At 39.3% G+C, this 19,605-nt stretch overlaps 1 protein-coding gene and 1 long non-coding RNA gene across 4 annotated transcripts in view; one reads left to right on the forward strand and one right to left on the reverse strand.

Annotated features, from left to right (window-relative positions):
- The window catches only part of LOC103153658 (uncharacterized), an 8,030-nt gene extending 7,459 nt beyond the window's left edge, over window positions 1-571 (forward strand). Inside the window, exons 2-3 of the long non-coding RNA XR_477818.2 lie at window positions 292-353; window positions 466-571. This is a non-coding gene — a long non-coding RNA (uncharacterized LOC103153658). The remainder of the gene's footprint in view (window positions 1-291; window positions 354-465) is intronic.
- Window positions 1-19,605, reverse strand: part of myom2a (myomesin 2a) — a 32,449-nt gene that overhangs the window by 1,625 nt on the left and 11,219 nt on the right. For 2 of the 3 annotated variants that reach the window (XM_016662085.1, XM_016662086.1), the window contains 27 exons: window positions 19,482-19,605; window positions 19,228-19,369; window positions 18,303-18,502; window positions 18,164-18,217; window positions 15,839-15,966; window positions 14,092-14,275; window positions 12,480-12,654; window positions 10,662-10,783; window positions 8,945-9,132; window positions 8,744-8,870; window positions 7,689-7,867; window positions 7,495-7,609; window positions 6,672-6,831; window positions 6,379-6,485; window positions 6,250-6,294; window positions 6,028-6,164; window positions 4,786-4,930; window positions 4,594-4,653; window positions 3,785-3,852; window positions 3,566-3,679; window positions 3,395-3,482; window positions 3,275-3,313; window positions 2,450-2,555; window positions 1,813-1,976; window positions 945-981; window positions 846-868; window positions 579-634 (listed from right to left, as the gene is read on the reverse strand). The exon at window positions 19,482-19,605 is cut by the window's right edge and continues 1 nt beyond it. In XM_016662085.1, coding sequence (XP_016517571.1) covers window positions 579-634; window positions 846-868; window positions 945-981; window positions 1,813-1,976; window positions 2,450-2,555; window positions 3,275-3,313; window positions 3,395-3,482; window positions 3,566-3,679; window positions 3,785-3,852; window positions 4,594-4,653; window positions 4,786-4,930; window positions 6,028-6,164; window positions 6,250-6,294; window positions 6,379-6,485; window positions 6,672-6,831; window positions 7,495-7,609; window positions 7,689-7,867; window positions 8,744-8,870; window positions 8,945-9,132; window positions 10,662-10,783; window positions 12,480-12,654; window positions 14,092-14,275; window positions 15,839-15,966; window positions 18,164-18,217; window positions 18,303-18,502; window positions 19,228-19,369; window positions 19,482-19,605 — 3,087 coding nt within the window. Of the gene's footprint in view, window positions 1-578; window positions 635-845; window positions 869-944; window positions 982-1,812; window positions 1,977-2,449; window positions 2,556-3,274; window positions 3,314-3,394; window positions 3,483-3,565; window positions 3,680-3,784; window positions 3,853-4,593; window positions 4,654-4,785; window positions 4,931-6,027; window positions 6,165-6,249; window positions 6,295-6,378; window positions 6,486-6,671; window positions 6,832-7,494; window positions 7,610-7,688; window positions 7,868-8,743; window positions 8,871-8,944; window positions 9,133-10,661; window positions 10,784-12,479; window positions 12,655-14,091; window positions 14,276-15,838; window positions 15,967-18,163; window positions 18,218-18,290; window positions 18,503-19,227; window positions 19,370-19,481 lie in introns of all 3 variants that reach the window. The other variant, XM_016662087.1, reaches the window with a different exon arrangement.

Below are 19,605 nucleotides of genomic sequence, written 5' to 3' on the forward strand. Positions count from 1 at the left end.
GTCAAGTTTGGCAGCGATTGGCATCAGGAAATACCAGGTTGATTAACTGGTTATAGATCCATTTACTGTCTGCCTTGTTTTCTATTTTCCCATCTGTGGTTTTGTTTAATAAAACATCGTTTACAAGAAAAACAAAAGTAATTTTAAGGTGTTACCTTCAGAAAACCAAAATGAAACTGTTTTTAATTTTTTTATTTTCTCTTACAGCTTTGCAGTTTATTTAGCTGCTAATCTGAGACTTCGGTAAAACCAGAAGAGTGTCTTTAAAAATGTGTTTTTGTCTGTTGACAGTGAACTGTGTGAACGGAGTTATGACATGTAACTGGGACGTCTTTGTCTTGGTCTGAAATAAGGTGAAATGTTTTAAAAATCTAAAATTCAGCAGTTCTTGATCTTGTTCTGTTTTTTTTTAGCAGTACATTGCAGCCCTGATGCTTTTATCTCGCTCTCGCATTCATTCATCAGGAATGCTGCTGCGGCAGTTCAGCGCTGACCCTTGACCTTCTCAGCACAGAGCTGATGTAAGCGTGTAAAACAAACATTTCTTTAAGGTTGATGTGGGCCTGAAAGCCTCTCACCTTCTCCTCCATGATGGTGACCACATCAGGCAGTCCGCCCACCACTCTGCCGCGGTCTGGAGCAAAACAAACATCAGGACTCAGAAACTCACATGAAGAACAAACAAAAACACATTTATGGAGCTCAAAGTGGGATTAAAATGTTGGTAAAAGTCCTTTACTTTAGGTTTTCTACCTTTCTCTGAGTTTAAAATAATAAGCTAAATTTAATTATCGTGAGGGAATAAATACACGTTTGGTGTCAACATTAAAAAGAGATCTACTTACTCTTCTCAGCAAATGCAGCTGCCCTAAAACCCAAAAGGTTCAGTGTTATTAAAATGATTTCAATACAAATTCACAAACTGTTATATCCAAACGACTTACTTAAGCCGGAGATACTCTTCATAGGCGTCGGTGTACGCTGTGAAAACGAAATGCATAAATCAATACATCACTGGACATGCTGTAAACATTTCATTAAGTCAGTTAAAATGTTTGTTTTAAAGCATGTTGGTGGGGCTTTTAGTGCTTTTAAGGGCGACCTATAATGGAACATTTATATTTTCCACATTCTTGTACTTCCATTTGGTTTAGTCGCTTAAAACAAACAACTAGCCATCTTTTGGCAATACCGTAATGTTTTTTGGTGTCTGGAAAATGAGTTGTTTCAAAAACCTTCTGACAAATCAACAAATGAGACGGAACTGGACCGTTACCTAGCAACCCAGAAAAGCCCAGCCCGTCTCCTAGCAACACAAGCTGAGTTCCCAAGACGTTTGGTCAGTTGGTTTTACTGCTGTATGCGTTGTACAATGGCTGCTGGAGAAGACAACTGTTCAGTTGTTGACTTGCCATTCAGAAACCATTTGCCGACTTCTTATTGGTTGTGCAGGAGGCTCCACTTCTGCTTTTCAAAAAAAGTACTGTTGAATAATTGTGCGTCTGTTTGCAGCCATTTTCATGAACGAGCGTAAACGTTGAGTTGTGGGTGTGGTGCTGCAGCTTATTGGTATTCAAAGTGTCCTAAAGCTCAAGAGAAGCAGAACTGAGCAGATTAAATATTATCCAAGAATGAAAAAAATGTGATGAACGTTTTGTTTGGCCGCTGTATTTATCCCAACTTGTTCAAGGAGCAAAATCAGTATCTCTGCTCTGAAATGTGGTTCACAATCCCTGACAGGTGCAGCTCTAATCTTAGATTATATATATATTTTTCGTAGCTGCATGTTTAGACGTGGAGGTAGTGTAATACCTTGTCCGGAGAGGTCAAAGGTCCGGGTGTGAGTCGTAACGCCGTCTGAGATCTCAATGGCGTAGTGACCCTTCTCCTTATCGGACGGATCACAAATCTGCATCCAGGCCATCTCTGCAGTGCCGCCGATCCTCATCTTCTCAGAGGAGGCGATCTTACTCTCCCTGCAGTCACATACACATCACCTTTAAGACTTCAAAAACTACACACACATACGAGTATATGAGTAGAGCACGTTTACAGTAGCGCAGAGTTAAGATTTTCCAAGTCAGAAGTAAAGCGGTGCTGTGCAATAAGAACTGGTTTGTGTCGTTAAGGTATGTAGGTGTGTTACTACACGGTTGACTGTATGTCACAGAAATTAAATGAGCTCCAACACCATTTATGTTCATAAGTAAAACAAGTCCAACATCAGCAGAAGGTTCTCAGGCTGCAGACACTTTTTACATTAAAGAAAAAATCAGATAATACTAGATATTTATACTTAAACATTTCAATGTAAAACAGCCAAATAATCTCAAATTCAGCCTCCTATTTTGATCCAGATGTTACTAAATCCTGACGTGGAAATGGATGATTTCACGTCTGTTTTTGCTCGTTAGTGCTAATGAGTTGTGTGAAAACTCTGGTGATGTACTTGTGCTTCCAGACAGTCTTCATCTCCTCTGTGTAGTAGTTCATGTAGCACTGCAGTCTGATGCCCTCTGGAGTACACTGCATGACCAGCTCAGAGGCAGACGCACCTGAAACACACACACACACACATAGAGTCAGGAACCAGGAAGACAAACACCAGCCACTGACTCAGAGGGATTTCTGTCCAGCTGCTTTTCTTCTGCACCAGAAATCTACGGTGACTTCTTCTCTCCTTCCTATGAAATTACAACTTTTCAAATTATTCCAAGATATAATCCAGCTTACTGGTACTGCTGACAGTGGCGTGTTCTCATAGTGGAACCTTCAGTAAAGTCCAACTTTTCATTAAATGTCTTTATTCAGTGTAAAAAAAAAAACATTTTGTTTCTTTAAAACCACTTAAATCTCCAGCCATTTTTACCCAAAATGCTTTGAAAAACAGAGATCATGCTAAAGTTGTAAGAAACGGATGCCTCTGAAGGAAGTTTCAGATTATGTTGGCTTGTGGGCCCAACAGGAAGATTATACGGAAAAGCACCACGCAGCTTCCATGCAGCACGGTGGAAGACGTGTGATGCTGTGGGCCTGTGATGCTGTTAAATACTAACAACTGATTACTGAGTAAACACTGGATGTAAGTGACCTTTACGAGTCTAAATAGGAATAATTAAGACGTACACAGACTTTATTATCATCAACTGAACATTTAAAATGAACATAATGAGTGAAATTTGATTGCAAAGCTCCAATAATAATAAACAAGTTAATTAATAAGGATAAAAGGAACCAAAATAAAAGGATTATATTAACAGCAGGTCAAACTTACCAGCATTGCGAGCGATTGCATTGATGATGTCATCAAACACTGAAAATCAGAGGAAAAACTGAATCAACACAGATTTTAACTTTTATGCAGATTAAACGAAGCTCACGCTGCCATAAATACCTTTGCCAGAAATGTCAAAAACAGAAGTGTCCTTTCCTTTGTCGTCACTCAGCACGGCTTTGTAAACGCCTTGGTCTTTTCTGGAGAACTTTAAAAAACACAAACATATTTTTATCCGTCAGCAGCTGCATAGTTTCCCTTTAAGAGGAGTTTAATATTGGTGGTGTTTACCAGAGGCAGAGGAAGAGCGCAGGACCCAGACATGACGTTGGGCGCAGTCTCAGGAACAATCTCATCATCCTCCTTGTACCAGTGGAAAGCCGTGTCTTTTTTTACGTTGGCCACCTGCAAACAGGCGAAAACCCATTCACCTCAACAGCCCAGAAAAGATGGGAGGCTGGTGAAAGCTAACGTTAAAATGCATAAACACACGAGTTGGAAGCCTGTTACCTTGCAGGTGAGCATCACTGTGCAATCCTCAGTGACGGTGAAGTCAAGATACTCAGAGAAATGTGGACCTGCAGTGGAAACAAGATGAGAAAATCTCTCATTTTGGGTCTGACGAAAGGCAGCTGTCAGTTAAAGATGCATTAAAACTAAGGCTGCAACTAAAGATTATTTCAGTGATCGACTAACTTATTGATTGTTCTGATGATTACTCAATCAGATTTTAAAAACTGGACTTATTTTATTAAATTTACTTCAGTGGCTCATCAGGCAGATTTTTTATTTAGTCACTTAAACTTATTTTATCAACATTAGAAACAGATGTAAATGCACAATTCAATTCCCTTTTTCAAATAATACGTATTTATTGCCTTAAATGCAATAATATAGCATTTCTTTAGTGCACACTTGATTGTAACAGGAGGCATTTTAAAAAATTACTTCTAACGTTAATGTGTGAAAAGTTCAGCTCTTTCTGCTCGACTTATTAATACAGTACAGAGCTGATCTGTTGATAATTTTTTGCATTAATTAAGAGATGGATGGCAGAAATGCTTAATAGCAGATTTATTTTTACAGAGTTTGAACCAGGTGAAGACAGGTGTGAGTCAAATAAAACTGGACTTAAGTCGGGGTATGAGCTAAAAATCAACCTTTTTTAGCTTTACATCATGTTATAATGTCATAACATGATGTAATGAATTGATCGAAACAGTTAACGATTAATCAATCACTAAATTAGTTGACGATTATTCAAATCATCGATTTATCTGATTGAGTCTTAATTAAAATGCTAACTCCCTGGGCTTTACCTTGCTTCCTAATGTGCTCTTTCCTCTGAAACTCGGCCTCCTTCAGAGCTGCCTTGAACGCTGGAAAGAAAAACAGCAACATGTTTCTCATAAATCCACCAAAAGTTGAAATACTTAAACAATACCAGAGTTTACCAATACAATAGCTTTTGTCAGGTGATGTTTTATTTCAGAAATGTGGGTCAGTCTCACCGTCTCCCACCAGCACCAGGGAGCTCTGGGTCTTGGCTTTGCCGTCGTTGATCTGGACGGTGTATGTTCCCTCGTTGGCTCTGGTGAAATGATCCACGGTCATCTGGATGACCCCTGAAGCTACATCATGGCTGATCTTCTGACCCTGAGCGAAACGGTCATTTAAATGCATCAGCATTCAGTTTGCAGATTGAACATGGCAGTAAATCTGGACTCCTGCTGCGAGGATCTGCTGATTCTGTGATCTTTGGTTTAGTGTCGTGTGTTTATGTTAGAAACCAGGGAGTCCTGACCCGTCCTTTGATTTTGAATGTCGGCAACGAGTCCCGATTGGATATATTTTAACCTTGTTTTTTTATTTTATCCACCTTGTTTATCACTTAACATAACAGTGAGACTTTGTAACTCAAATGCATTGTTTTTGTTAGAAAAACTGTGTTTACACTGCAGTTTCTCATGGCAGCTCTCACTGCTCGGCTCGCTGTAACCGCGGTGCCGTCGGTGTTTCCTGTTCTGTTGCCAAAGTTTCCAATAAACCAGAAAAAGTAGCCAGACTTGTCACTGGTTATTGTTTTAATTTATCATGCGATTAATTGATTCACTGCTTATTGCGACAGGCTGAACTCTGACTCTGCGTCACCATTTGGGTTTAGAACAAATATACAGATATGGTTCTGGAAACAACGAAGGGCCCACTGCACAGAACCGCATTGAAAACCTGCTGGTTATTCCACCAAATACTGATCTCTGAGTTAAAACATTGCTATTGTTACTTCTAAACTTATATGAATTTGTTTTCTTTGCATCTTTTTTGTTATTTTGATCATTTCTCATTTTCTGCAAATAAATGGTAAATGTTTGCTTGGAGTTTTAGAGACATGTCAGTAGTTCATAGAATAAAAGAACAAAGTTAATTTTACTCAAATATATGCCTATGAAGAGTAAAATCTGAGAAACTGATCATTTTTAGTGGGCTCTTAGTTTTTCCAGAGCTGTAAGTATCTGCTCTGGGTTGGGATTTAACGCCCGATTCCGATCGAGTCTGAAGCCACGTAGTCGGATCTGGACTTTCCTAATAGCAACCAAGTGAAACTAAAGCAGATTGCATGATAAGGATGAGGGTGATGTGTGCTCCTGTCATTTCTTTGAGTAAAAATGTCAGGTTCAGTGAGGTTTCATACCATCGTCATCCTAAACAAACACAGCAGAACGATCGTCTGATTCTGAAGTGAAACGTTTTACCTCCCCGCTGGTGACCGCTTTGTCGTTAACGATGAACCTGTAGGACACGGACGGAGACAGCTTGACGGCCTGCAGCCAGAAACGAACGTGTCCCTTCTCCAGAATCTCATAGTTGAGGTTGTGTTTCAGAGGAACGACTGCGCAGAGACAAAGACGCAAATGCACCAACATTTTGTTAAAGAGGAAAAAATAACGCAGCGGGTGTGATGGCAAGACGTTTACCTGGATGCCTGATGGCATAGCTGAGCTCAAGCATTGTGTTCAAAGCTGAGGAACAGAAAACAACCAGGAAGTCAGAGTGAACCAGGAGAGTCTGAACTGGTTCTGAAGGTTCTGAAAGCGATGACCTACCGTCCTCAGTCAGCGTGTAGCTGGATGAAACTCCATCGGTGTCGGTGACGACCACAGAGTATCTGCCCAAATCGTCCTTATCGGGGTTGGTGAAGGTCAGTCTGGAGCTGTGAAGCAGAGTTTAATATGAAAAACCACCAGAAAGGCCTCCTTACTGTTATCACTTAAAGGGCAGTATTACGTGTTTTCCAGGCTCCATTTTATGGCACAATAAGGTAATTATGTCACCTTCAGTTGTACATATATATTCTGCACAGATATAGACGTTTCCCCCCTGAAAAAGAGCAGCTTACGTTCTGCCCTTGGCTGTGATGGTGGCTCTGGGACAATCACCAATGGGTTTGTAGTTCTTTGACCACTCAAACTTGGATGTTTCACAGATCTCACAGGCCTCAAACGACAGGAAAACATCTCCGGTCTCCTCGTCCACACCGGCTACGATCTCTGTAGTTCCTGTCAGTAAAGATAAACAGATACCTGTTAGCATAAGCTATATAAGTTGCTTTTACTTAAAGGAGCCCTATTATGCAAAATTCACATTTTGCACATTTTTTTTTACTTCTATTAGGGTTTCAACTGGTTATAAAAACAGAAATAAGTTAATAAATTAATGTTTTTTGGTGTCTGGAAAATGACCTCTGGAACATAACGTTACCTAGCAACTCCAGCTGAGGCTAACCGTTACCTAGCAACCGAAGCTGAATTCCAGGATGTTTGGTCAGCTGGTTTTACCAATGTATGCCTACATAATGGCTGCTGGAAAAGACAAGGGTTTTGTTGTTGATTTACCCAATTTCTGCTTTTCAAAGATGTATAATTGTATAAATGCTGCTTGCAGCCATTTTCACATGTGAGTGTAAACGTCGAGTTAGGGGGCGTGGTCAGCGGCAGCTTATTTGAATTTAAAGTGACAGGACGCCATAAAACACCTCAGGATAAGCAGAACTGACTAAAAGTCTCAATATCTAAGAAAGATTTTGTAATGTAATGATCAGGTTTTGTAACTATCCTAACCAGTTCAAAAGAAGCGTAACAGGTGACCTTTAATGAAACATACTGAGGTGAGGTTGCATCTAACAAACGTGTTATGGTTTGGCAGCGTTGATTTATTGTTACCTGGAAGAGCTTTGGCACAGACAGGCTCAGACAGCTCAGAGGTTTTTCCAACTCCCTCAGAATTGACAGCACGGACTCTGAAGACGTAGCTACTTCCTTCCTCCAGTCCAGTCACCTGTAGCAAACCGTGTGGAGCTGCTTCAAGGTGCTAAATCTAAACTGGAGTCTTACAGGTAACTCATCAGGTCTCCTACCTGCAGGTAGCGATGACTCACAGGGTCTCCATTCAGAGTCACAAACTCACTTGAACCCTTCTTGGCCATATCCACAAAGTATCCAGTCACAGCACTGGCTCCAGTATAAACGGGAGCTTTCCATAGGATGACGAGGGACTGACCTCTGACCTCCCTGAAGCCCAGGTCATAGGCCGGGCCTTTAATACACAGAACAAGCAGAACAAAAGATAGTCTGGCAAAATCCAAAGTTTATTCCTAAATAGGACATTTACGGAGAACATATTGAACCGTTTTTAACATGTGAATGCAGGGCCGGATTTAGTGGCATGTGGGCCCCGGGCATCTGCAGGTTTCGGTTCCATAAACACACAAACGTCTCACAATGTCAGGATTCATCTGACCCACACTGGTAAAAAGTGGTTCAGGGAGCCTGAAGCTTTGTATCGTAGCACCAGCATGGTTGAATAATAACTGAGTGAAACTCAGTAGGAGTTTAAATCATCTGTCAAACGAGAGCTACATCTAGATACTAAAACTCAGTAGTGTCCTCAAGGGGGAGTGGAAGGGGGCGAGGCCCCGTCTGGAAATAAAAAAAAAAACATTTTATTTTTCAATTTTGAAAATGAAAAATAAAATAAAAAATATCTAAAAATAATATATTCAAATATATATATGCAGTTATAATTTTATCTTTAAAAATAAAATTAAGAAATTTAAACATTTTTAATTTTATTATAATTTTTTATATTTTATTTTTAAAAATTAAAAATAGAATTAAAAATCTACTTATAAGCAGGATTTTAAAATTGAAACATCTATTTATATTCTACTTAAGATGTACTTGTAGGTAGATTAAAAGTTTGCAAATAGATAAAATAATAATAAAAAATAATTGTATAAAAAATGTTTTTATTTTTAAAATTAAAAATAAAATTGAAAATCAAAATATATATACATATACACACATTTTCTGCAACGCCACTCCCAGAACCCTGAAGCTTCTGAAAAGGCTTTTATTGTTCCAGCTGGATTAATAATATTAGAGTAGTTAAAAACCTCAGAGGAACGGATACCTGGCTCCTCCATGGTCCAAGCTTCACATTTCAGCGGCATACTGGGAGCTGATGGCAGACCAACACCAGCTAGATTAGCAGCCTGGATCCTGAACTCGTAGAAAGTTCCCTCTGTTAGATTGTCCACCTAAAATAACAAACAAAGCTTGATTTTAATTACAGTTAAAATATAGTAAGAGATTATTGCTTCAGTAAACTCACAGTGCAGATCCGCTCAGTGACGGCAGCCAGGTTGACCTCCTTCCACACCAAAGTGTCAGCGTCCCGCTTGTCGATGTAGTAAGCGTTGACCTTGGATCCGCCGGAGTGTTTGGGTTTCTTCCAGGCCAAAGTCATGGAGGAGCCATCGCAGCTCAGCATGGTGATGCCGTACGGAGCGCTGGGAGTCGCTGAAAACGTCACAAGATCCCATCTGAACTTCAGACTTTTCACACATTCTCTTCAGGATTTGGACAAACATTTTAAAAACTACTGTTAGCAACAAGTATTGTGATCATATGTGCATAAGCGGTTTCTGATAGGGCGAATTGGGCATATGCCCAGGGCGATTTCTCCTCAGGGGCGGCATGAACTGTTATACTGGTAAACACTTTTGTAGTTAAATCTGTTGCCTGTTTCTACATGACAAATGGTGCAATTTATTATAATTGTATTTATTTTCTACAGTATTTATTTTTTGTATTTGTATTGTATAGACACGTTGCAATGTAACATCAAGCGCGCAAGATTCTGCTAGCGAACAATGACTACCATTGGTTGTAGCTGTCAAGTTGTCAACATAACATATTAAAATCTTAAATGTATATAAAAGACGAGGAGATGCAGTGCTTAGCTACTAAATAACAAGGTCAGGAAAAAGTTTTAATTTAAAGAAAATATTGAGGGACAGTGAAGTAGGTCAGTTATGCTAGTTTGACTATGAAAACTTTAACATGAAGGTGTGCTGTGGAATTCTGAGTTTCGGTTCCGTTAAAAAAAACCCACACCATCTCTGACCGATCTTCAGTAAATTAAATTAGCTAATCTAATCTACCACCTCTATGCTGAGACGATGATTTATTAATATTTGCAAAATAAACATAAAACCTGAGATCATAATACTGTAAAGGACTGCTTGACTGTTTTTTGATGTTGAATCCTGATACACTAGTGGTGTTGTTGTCAGTTGCTACGGCAACAGGTCTGTGCATAGTGTGGCCACCACAGAGAGCTATAAAAGGAGGATACAAGTTGTTCTTCACCGGTTTTCTGCATAATTTTTCCCTTTTCTGTGACGCGCTGCTCTAAATTAATACCTACATCTCCAGGTTTCATTTTGTTAACCAGATTGTTCTACCGCAGCAGCGCAGCTACGGATGGCAAGTAAATTAATCATCTTTTTGCCCTTTAGCGTTGTGCACAAGCGCAAAATTTCCAGATGTAAACAATAACATGCAACACACCATGGTATATGGTTTGTGCCTTGCTTTGTGTGTTTGTAGTATCATTCTTGTTTCTTGTGAATATTAACAGAAGTTTTGAGTGATGGTATGATGGTACATGGCATGTCGGCCCAGGGCCCCAAACAGGCTGGGACCGCCCCTGCACATGTGAACATCTGTGTTTGAACTTTTATTGAACCCAGTTTATCTGTGAAGAGTAAAAACTGGAACAGAGGGAGATGAAAGACGTGGTTTTGTTAGGGTGAAGGAGGAACAAAAGCAGAAGTGAGTCAGTATAGTTGGATATTAACTCGTTTTAATACATACCGTAATCCACTCCCTTCCCTGGACAGAACAATGAAATGAGATGTACTGAGGATGAGCTTTGCCACCTGTTGGGTTACCGTTTAACTTTTTATTCCAAACGTTTGTAGGTTTATCTGACCAGGAGTAGTTTGAAAATGCAGTCTGAGTCCAGAGGTATTTATGTTTCTTACCCAGAGCCGGCTCCACGGCGATGGGAGACGACTCCTGAGACTCTTCGCTGAGGCCAAAGATGTTCACAGCCTGGACGCGGAAAACGTAGCTCTCCCCTGGGATGAGGCCGTGGACCACAAACCTGACACACATTCAGTACGTTTCACTATAAGTAACAATCATCCTCAGCACTCTGTCAGATTTAACTACAATGATCAGGTTTTCATGGTTTTGCAGACTAATATTAAGAAAAAACGATTGTATGGTTCTAATCCTGTTCCTATATGTTGTTTTTCAAACCACAGAAATATATTTGACGGGGTATTTAATCAGGTTGGGCTGTTCAAATCAGGAAGGAAAAACTATAAATTAAATACATTTTAAGATAAAATATTATCCATTTGGGCTTGTGGAATCACATACTGAATATTTTAAGCTTAGAACTGGTTTTTAATGGAAAATTACAGATCACTTGATTGCCAATAAAATAAACTTTATCTTTGGCTCAAATGCTTTAATTTGGATCGGGACTATAATGTGTTAATTTTGATTAATTAATTATGAAAATTAGATTTTAATGCAATCAATTGCATTTTTTTAATTAATATTTTTTATTTTATTTATTTTTTATTTACATACAAAGGTTCCTGCTGGAACCCAGTGTAGTTACATGTTTCTGGTACGACCATAAATCTGACACACAAGCTACATCCACAAACAGCATTAAATGACAAAATAGTTTCTTCTTGACCTGGGAGTTAATTTTTGAATCAAAAACCGATCCGATGAGACGCTGGAAAAGATTATTGTTGTGTTGAAGTTATGCTAAAGGGAGTTAGCCTGTTAGCGCAGCTGTTCCAGCTTAGAGTAGCATCTCAATGCTAAACGTGTAGCATAGCAGCAGCGACTACAGTTCACATTTCTACATTTGTGTTTTTTCAGAGGTTACATGAATGATGAGATGAAACATTTGAAATCTGGATGGTTATTACAGCTATTGGCACCAATCTGATGATTGAATAACCTAAATAAGATATAAACAATAAATATCTTTGTTGCTGAACACGTATGTCTATTTCTTCAAAGATTTCGCAGCAAATGGGGTTGTTGAATTGAAAATGCTGCTTATTTTTGTCAATATCTGACTTTCGATTAAACTGTGATTAATTAATTACAGCCTCTGCCATTAATTAAATTAAAATTTTTAATCGAGTTACACCACTAATCCCAGGGCAAATATTAGAAACAGTGAGTTATCAGTTCGATCAAAATGTCTTAATTTGCAGACTTTACAGTTTGGTGGGGATCTCTGCAGAAGTTCAGCTGTTAATCAGGAGCTTCAGCGATTATTTAAATCATGTCAGATTTTACAGATATAACAAGAGGGGAACACCAGGCCTCTGTTTTGGGCCCACTTCTTATTTTGGTCCGGTCTTGGGCGGTGGAGCAAAACTGAGGACATAAAGTTTGTCAAAAAGCAAAACATTGAAACTGAAAAACTGTTTTGAATTTTCTTTTTCGGACTTGATGTTCTTTTCAAACTTTTGGCCCAGTTTGGCGTTTGGTTGGCGCCTCAGCAGAGCGGGATTGTGGGAACGTAACTGGCACCAAACCAAAAAGAACAAAATGTTCCCTGCTGTTACTTTCAGCAACCAGGGGAATCAGAAATTACTTTGAAATCATCATCAACATTCTGTGTTTATGTGATTCGCTGCTTATGTCAACACACAGCGGGACAAATTTGGTTAACCTCAGGTAAAAACAACTTTCCACCCCAGAAATCTCTCCCGGCAGTAGAACTGGAGCTGATCTGCCGTTCAGATCCCGGCACGTCTCACCTGTTATGTCTGAACGGTTTGTGGTTACAGGGGAACCACTCCTTGGCTCCGACAACCCGGCCGTCGATGTAATAACCCAGCAGGTTCTTCAGATGTTGTGGAGCTTCCCATTGGACAAACACAGACGACTTGGTGTTTCTGGTGGCAACAATCTTCCCCGGAGCCGAGGGAACGCCTGTTCAAACAAAAACCATCCGTTAAAGAGGTCAGGATCCATTTACTGCATTTAAATTAACTTTGGAGTCAAATGGAAAATGTTATGTCGAAACAAAAATTCAGAATCGACAAAAAATACAAATAAAAGTCACATTGATTACATTAGAATCATGTTTAAAGTCTCTGAAGTTGAGCTAAAAAAGGACAGAGAACAATTTTACAATAATCTAAGACATGAGACCTTATGTCTTCTTCAACACAGTAGTCAGGTGAACAACTCTTTGTAAAGTGTTTTTTGTGTTTTTAGTGAAACAAACTGTTACAATTTATTTTGTGAAACAAGAGAGTGGTTTTGTTTTTCAAGACAAAGACAGTGGGAGACGAATACATTGGTGCCTTAACAGCAAACTGAAAGAGTGCATCAAGAAAAGAAAAGAACAGCATAGAATAGAACAGAATGAAATAGAATAGAACAGAATGAAATAGAATAGAATAGAATAGAATAGAATAGAATAGAATAGAGGAGTCATTGTTGATTTAAATTAAAGGTGCAAGACTTTGCATAAAAGTGATTTATGATTTTATTCATACATACCAACCGGCAGCTCGATACCTGCAACACACAGTCACTTTTTAAAAACCTGGCTAAGCTTAAACATTTTACATGTTGTGAGGTAAATATCTATATTTAAATCATGTAAAACTCTCGGCTCCAAACTACGGGGTGTTGTGTGGAAAGTTGCACAGTCAAAATTTTGAATAATTTGGGTTAAGGAGAAAAATATAAAAGTTAATTTTTCAGTCATTTCTTTCACAATATCATATCAGTTTCAAACTAAGTATTTAGTTTCACACCAAATATTTAGCTCCAAACTAAATATTTTTACTTGGAACATAAATATTTAGCTTCAAACAAAATATGTAGCTTAAAGCTACATATTTAGCACAAAGCTACATATTTTCTTAGGAATCTAAATATTTCATTTGTAAGCCAGATATGTGGCTTATTTAGCTTTCAAACTGTTTGTTTGAAGCTACCGTTTAGTTTCCAAACTAGATAATAAATTAAATATTTAGTTTGAAAAAGACTTTGAAAAAGACTTTTCCTTTCTTTTCCTTTCTCTTATGACAGACTAAATAACCCAAATTATTGACTGTGTAACTTTACAAACGACACTCGTTAAAAAAACAATAATAATTTCATGATGCTGCTTTTCTATAAAACTCTGTCTGAATTTGTGGAGAGAAACTGGTGAGATAATCCTCAATTTATCTCTTCAGGAATAAAATAAAAGTCAATAAAAATTTCAACCCAAAGGAAAACAGTCATGAGGCCAGCACTTTAAAACACACATAAAAGCAATTCATATTAAACACTGACACTTTGCGAACCAAAATAAAGATTTATTTATTCCCGACTGGCTCGGTGAAGCAGTTTAGACCTGGCTGCTCTTACCATCCTCATCGACCTTTTGGATGGGCTCCGAAGGCGCCGACGCCTCGCTGGAGCCGTACATGTTGACGGAAAAGACTCGGAACTGGTACTTTTGCCCATCTTGCAAATCAAAAACCGGGTAACGGGGCGAGTGCAGTTTGACGGCTGTGTTGATCCGCTGCCACGCTCCAGTGCCTGCTAAGCACTGTGGGAGGAGGGAGGCATAGATGGTAGAGCTCCCATGAAAACCCAGAGACTTCATGAACGCTTCAACAGCTCAGCTTGTTGGATAAATCAAAACAGACGGGAACTATTTCCATTACCGTGATGTTTCCAGCTTCCACTAGACGCTAAAAGCTGCAGTATGCAACTTTTATAAAACATGTTTTCTTTGCATATTTGTTGAAACTGTCATCATGTTGTGACTGTATGGTATGAGACAGATAGTCTGTAAAAACCTGAGCTCCCAGTGCTAACTGGAAACAACCAATCAGAGCCAGGAGGCGGGTCTTAACTAACGATTCCTCCAATGATTCTGCTACCTTGATTATTAAAATTCCTTAAGGAAAATTATAATCTTCATTAAATTATGTTTTATTACCCTGTTCAGCAGCCAACAAACTGTCTGGGGTTGTTCAACTGTTTTAGGGTAATTTTGATGTGCTGAACCCAAAAATCACATTGGTTTTGCTCAATCAGGTCAACTTCCTGAACTATGGATGCAACATGAGCATCAAAATGCATGGCTTGTTCTCACATGTGGATCAGTTTCCAGAGAATCAATGAGTGAAGAGCAGGAGGAGCAAAGAGATGGAGGATTTTACACAATTAAGACGTAATGTTCAATTCACATGGACTGACAGAAATCCAAGTTTATAACATTTAACTAATAGACTCTGTTAGAAAACGTTTTTCTTCTCCTAAAACCTGTTTTGGGTGAGAAATATTAACGGAAATGAACTGATAATGTCACAAAATTGTAATCAATTTAGTCAGAAGATCGGATTTCTCTAAATCAAATTAGAATAAGAACCTGACCAGATTGAGAAAAATGGATGCCATTTTTGGATTCAGAGGTGGAAAATATTCCCAATTCAGCTGAAAAAACATAGACAACATCCCAAAAATATGTCTTTGTAACCCAGTGTTATTTAGTGCACCGTGTTGCGACCGGGTGATTATTTATGTTGCGCAACGCTCTCACTTCCACCTACAAGTTGTTGACTAAACCCAACTGCTGGCAGGAACATCCAATTTTCAAATTCGATCCGGGGGAATTTTCTGATGATGATGTCGGGATTTTATCGTTTTCCGGGCACCAATAAGCATCCTTACATTGACTGGCGCAATGCCTGGAGGACGGCAGCCTTTCTCCTCCTGTCACGTTAAGTTGCATCTCTGCAACTTAACGTGTTACTTGCACATTGAGCAGCAAGTACATGAGGTTGACTGACAGCGTTAAGCCCCTCCCCTTGGCTCTGATTGGTGGGTTTTGGCTGCATGTGGTGCATTTCTTCAGACGCCAATAACAGTTCAGTGAGAAGGTTCAGGAGATCGATCTTTTCACGAATTATCTGTCTCATATCATACACTAGCGACATGTTAACAGTTTTTAAATATGTAAAAAAACATTTTTTTAATAAATGTTACATGTTGCAGCTTTAAACAGTGTAGACAAGTGAAGGTTCACGGTTCTGTTTTGTGCAGCAGAGATGCTACTGAGTGTCTACTGATAAAAATAAAGGGCGAACGGCGAAGCAACACGCACCTTTTCAATGACGTACCAGAGCGGAGCTCGTCCACGAGGGCTGGGAGGCTTCCAGCTCAGCACCACGTACGATTTCAAAATCTCTGACGCATGCACGTCCGTGGGCTCGCCAGGGAGAGTTACGTAGCCTGGATCGGGAGTGAATGCTTCTCAGGTTCAAAGCACACACAGCAGAAGCCATTGAAGGAGTCCCAGTATGAAGGCTTTGCTAAGATTTTCTGTTACTGAAAATTTCTGAGATTTTCAGTTTCTCTCCAACAGAGAGGAGAAAACTGCTCTCAACGATTCAATTTGTTTAATTATTTTAAGAAATAAACACCACCTGTCGCATGTAAGAGCTTAAATTGGATTTACTGTTTAGAAGGAAAGCAGGACTCCAGCAACAACCCTGTCTGTATCCTGTGTATGTTATTTTCACTTTAATTTGATGGTTTTAATCAGTGTTTCGAGTTATTGGCGTAGGGTAGAGAATGACGAGTAATCAGGCTTAGTGAAAAATTAAACACTCTATTAAAGTGTGAACAGAAAAGCTGAAAGAAAACAAAGTGGGAGAATCCAACGCTCAGTTAAAAAATTAATTTGTTAGAAATTCAAAGAATACTAAAAAGAGTTTAACCACCAACAAACCACCAGAAGCGACAGAAATGACCAAAACCTACCACTGAGGTCAGGTCTGAAGGAAGAGCTACACAGGGCGGTGCAACAAGAGAAACAGAAGGACAGATCTACAGAATCCTAGACAAACAGACCACAGAAACAATCCAGCATCTCCCAGCACAGGGTAAGATACTAGCAGGAAAAGATGGACCAAGTGGCTGGTTTGGTGCACAAAAACATCTGGAGAAATCCCAGGTCTAAACGGGAATCCCCTTTCAAAGTGGTGGAACGTAACGGAGCTAAGATCCAGACTGACATCCAGAACTATACGGACAAAATGACCAAACAACCAGATATTAAGACCATCGATAAGTAGCAGAGGACAGAGGTGGCCAACAGAGAAATACCAAGGAGCCAGGGAAATCTACCTATCCTCCTATCCAGGAAGCTATTTGCTAGCCAGCTATTTAACTGGCTAGCAAGCTTTTTAGTTAGCCAGATCGATCTATCTATCTATCTATCTATCTATCTATCTATCTATCTATCTATCTATCTATCTATCTATCTATCTATCTATCTATCTATCTATTTAGTTAGCAAGCTACAACTCAACATCTGAATCATCTTGTACAACTTCCACACGTTTGCAGGTAACGCATTGATCCATTCAAACTGTTATATAAAAGTATAAACACACTCGTGAATCAGACTCTATGAAGTCTAATTATTAAATTTATGACCCGACTGACTCCATTATGTTGCGTCTTGAACCCACAGCGATGCTGGTCCGCTTCACCATCCTCTGAGATATCCTCACATCTTTTTTTAACTGGTTCTCTTTCTACACACTGTATATTTAAATTCAGTAGGGGAGTCTGGAGTAAGTTGAAAAACCTCCTGTTGCTAGGAAATGGTAAAAACTTAGATCATGTGACCAAATAGTTAGGAGGAAGGATCATTTGATGAAGTTTGTGAAGGCAAGAACCTCATGGGGTAAAGTGGTTAGACTTTTCCACTCTTTAAATTAAAACTTTTCATAAGAATTGTGTTTAGACCATAATAGATTTAAATTTGTTTTATGTATCAGTTGTGCTATGTATAAACTGAAGATAAAAATTTCAGCTGAAGGCAAAAAGATAAAGTCAAAAAGGTAACTTTGGGTTAAGTTGAGCCATGAGACAACTTTTTTGGACATGCTATATTATTGAAACAGTTATGTTTACATTGATCTGACTGTTTGAAAGAATGCACAATATCCTGAAATACATGCTGATGTATAAGTTAGCAACCAAGCTAAATGTCTCATCTTACTCCAGACTCCCCTGTAGTTTGGTTATATATGGGTCTACAGGCTAGAAAACAGGCAAATAAAAGGCAAAGTTTTGGAAAACAGTTCCCTAAAGGAGATAAAACAGCTCAAGACCAGGAGAAAATGGGTGTAAAACAAAGCACAACTTTAAACTTTGCTGCTGTTTCAGTCCAAGCCTGAGGCATTTCTCAAACCTTTTGCTTTTGCTGATCACGACGTACGCAGATAATAGGATAAAAAAGAACGTAGAGTCCCATCAGTTTGATTTTAAATATGAAGAAATGTTGTTTTATTGTGGTTATTCGATGGCGGCGTGGAACAATGGGAACGGGTTAGTATTCGGTGAAAGTATGAATTATTCTAGAATGAAAAGGAGAGCAAAACTCTGCACAAAGACCAGCCTTTGTGCACTACTGTACCTTCCAGATCATCATCCTTGATCACTATGTCATATTTCCCTTCAATTTTTATCACTGGTTTTGGAAAGGAGGATAAAACATCCATTAGGATCCGCTGACGTCTTCCTTCCCCGTTCGCTGTATTTACCTTCGTCGGTACCTTGCAGGCGCTGACTCTCCGCGGCGTCGATGGCGGTCACTTTGCTAGACTTGCGTGACGGTCTGCTGATGCCTGCGCTGTTCACGGCTCTCACTCTGAAGTAGTAGGAGTGGCCGACGCCGAGGCCGCTCACCGGGAACTTGCAGACCTTTACCGGCGCCGGGTTGCACTGGACCCAGGAGTCAGTGCCAGCTTCACAGCTACGCAACAGAACAGGAGACAACATGGCAAAAACATTGAGACTGTTATTACTGATGGGTTTTCACCATCATCGGCAAACCTACAGATCCACAATCTTCTTTTGGTTGGTGAGGTCAAAGGTTTTTTTTTTTCCCTACAACAAAAATTTATCATTTTATTCACAAAAACTGCAGTATCTGCAGCACACAGTAACTTACAAAAAAAACTAGCTTAAAACATTTTACGTATTGTGAGGAAAACATTCAACATTCAACAAATATGAAACTATGAATTATGGAATGTCATTTTTAAAGTCAAAAATCAACAGTAAAAAGTTGGATTAATATTGTTATAGGAGAAAGAAATGTTTTTATTTTTAATTTATACATGTCACAGTTTCAAACTAAGCTAAGTATTTAGGTTTAAACTAAATAGGGAGCTAAATATCTATATTTAGACTAAGCATTTGTTAGCAAGCTAAAGATTAAGCTTCAAACAAAGAATTAAAACAAAGAATCAAATTAAATATTTAGCTCCAAATTAAATATCAACATAGGAAGGTAAATATTTAGATTGAAGCTATGCACTTAGTTAGCAAGCAAAATATTTGGCTTCAAGTTGAATATCTATCTCTGATCTAAGTAACTTGTTTGAAGCTAGATATTTAGTTAGCATGCTACATATTTAACTGGAGTGCTAACGTCTATTGACAGAGAGCCTGCAGTGCTTCAGGCTGCTGACTGACCGATCCACAAAGTATCCGGTGATTGGTGCCTCGTTGACCGTGTTGGGGGGTTTCCAGGCAACCAGGACGTAGTCCGAGTTGACGTCATACGCCTTGACACTCATCGGAGCTCCAGGAGCTCCTTTCACAGCCGCAGGAGCATCTAGGAGGCAAATTAAAACAGAGACCAGAGGAAGCATGCAGCTAGACAGTGTAGGGCAGGCGCTACAGCTCTGACGTAGCTAAAGCTACGCTAACCGTATGTAGTGTCTCACCTGAGACAAACAGGTAGGCGCTGTGCTCAGCGGTGCCGTCCTTGGTGAAGATCCGGAGGGTGTAGAGTCCTTCATCGTCTTTGGCCAGCTGAGGAAGAGTCAGAGACGCCGCTCCGCCACCCAC

This window comes from Poecilia formosa, unplaced genomic scaffold (assembly GCF_000485575.1).
Source record: "Poecilia formosa unplaced genomic scaffold, Poecilia_formosa-5.1.2 Scaffold358, whole genome shotgun sequence".
Classification (NCBI taxonomy): Eukaryota; Metazoa; Chordata; class Actinopteri; order Cyprinodontiformes; family Poeciliidae; genus Poecilia; species Poecilia formosa.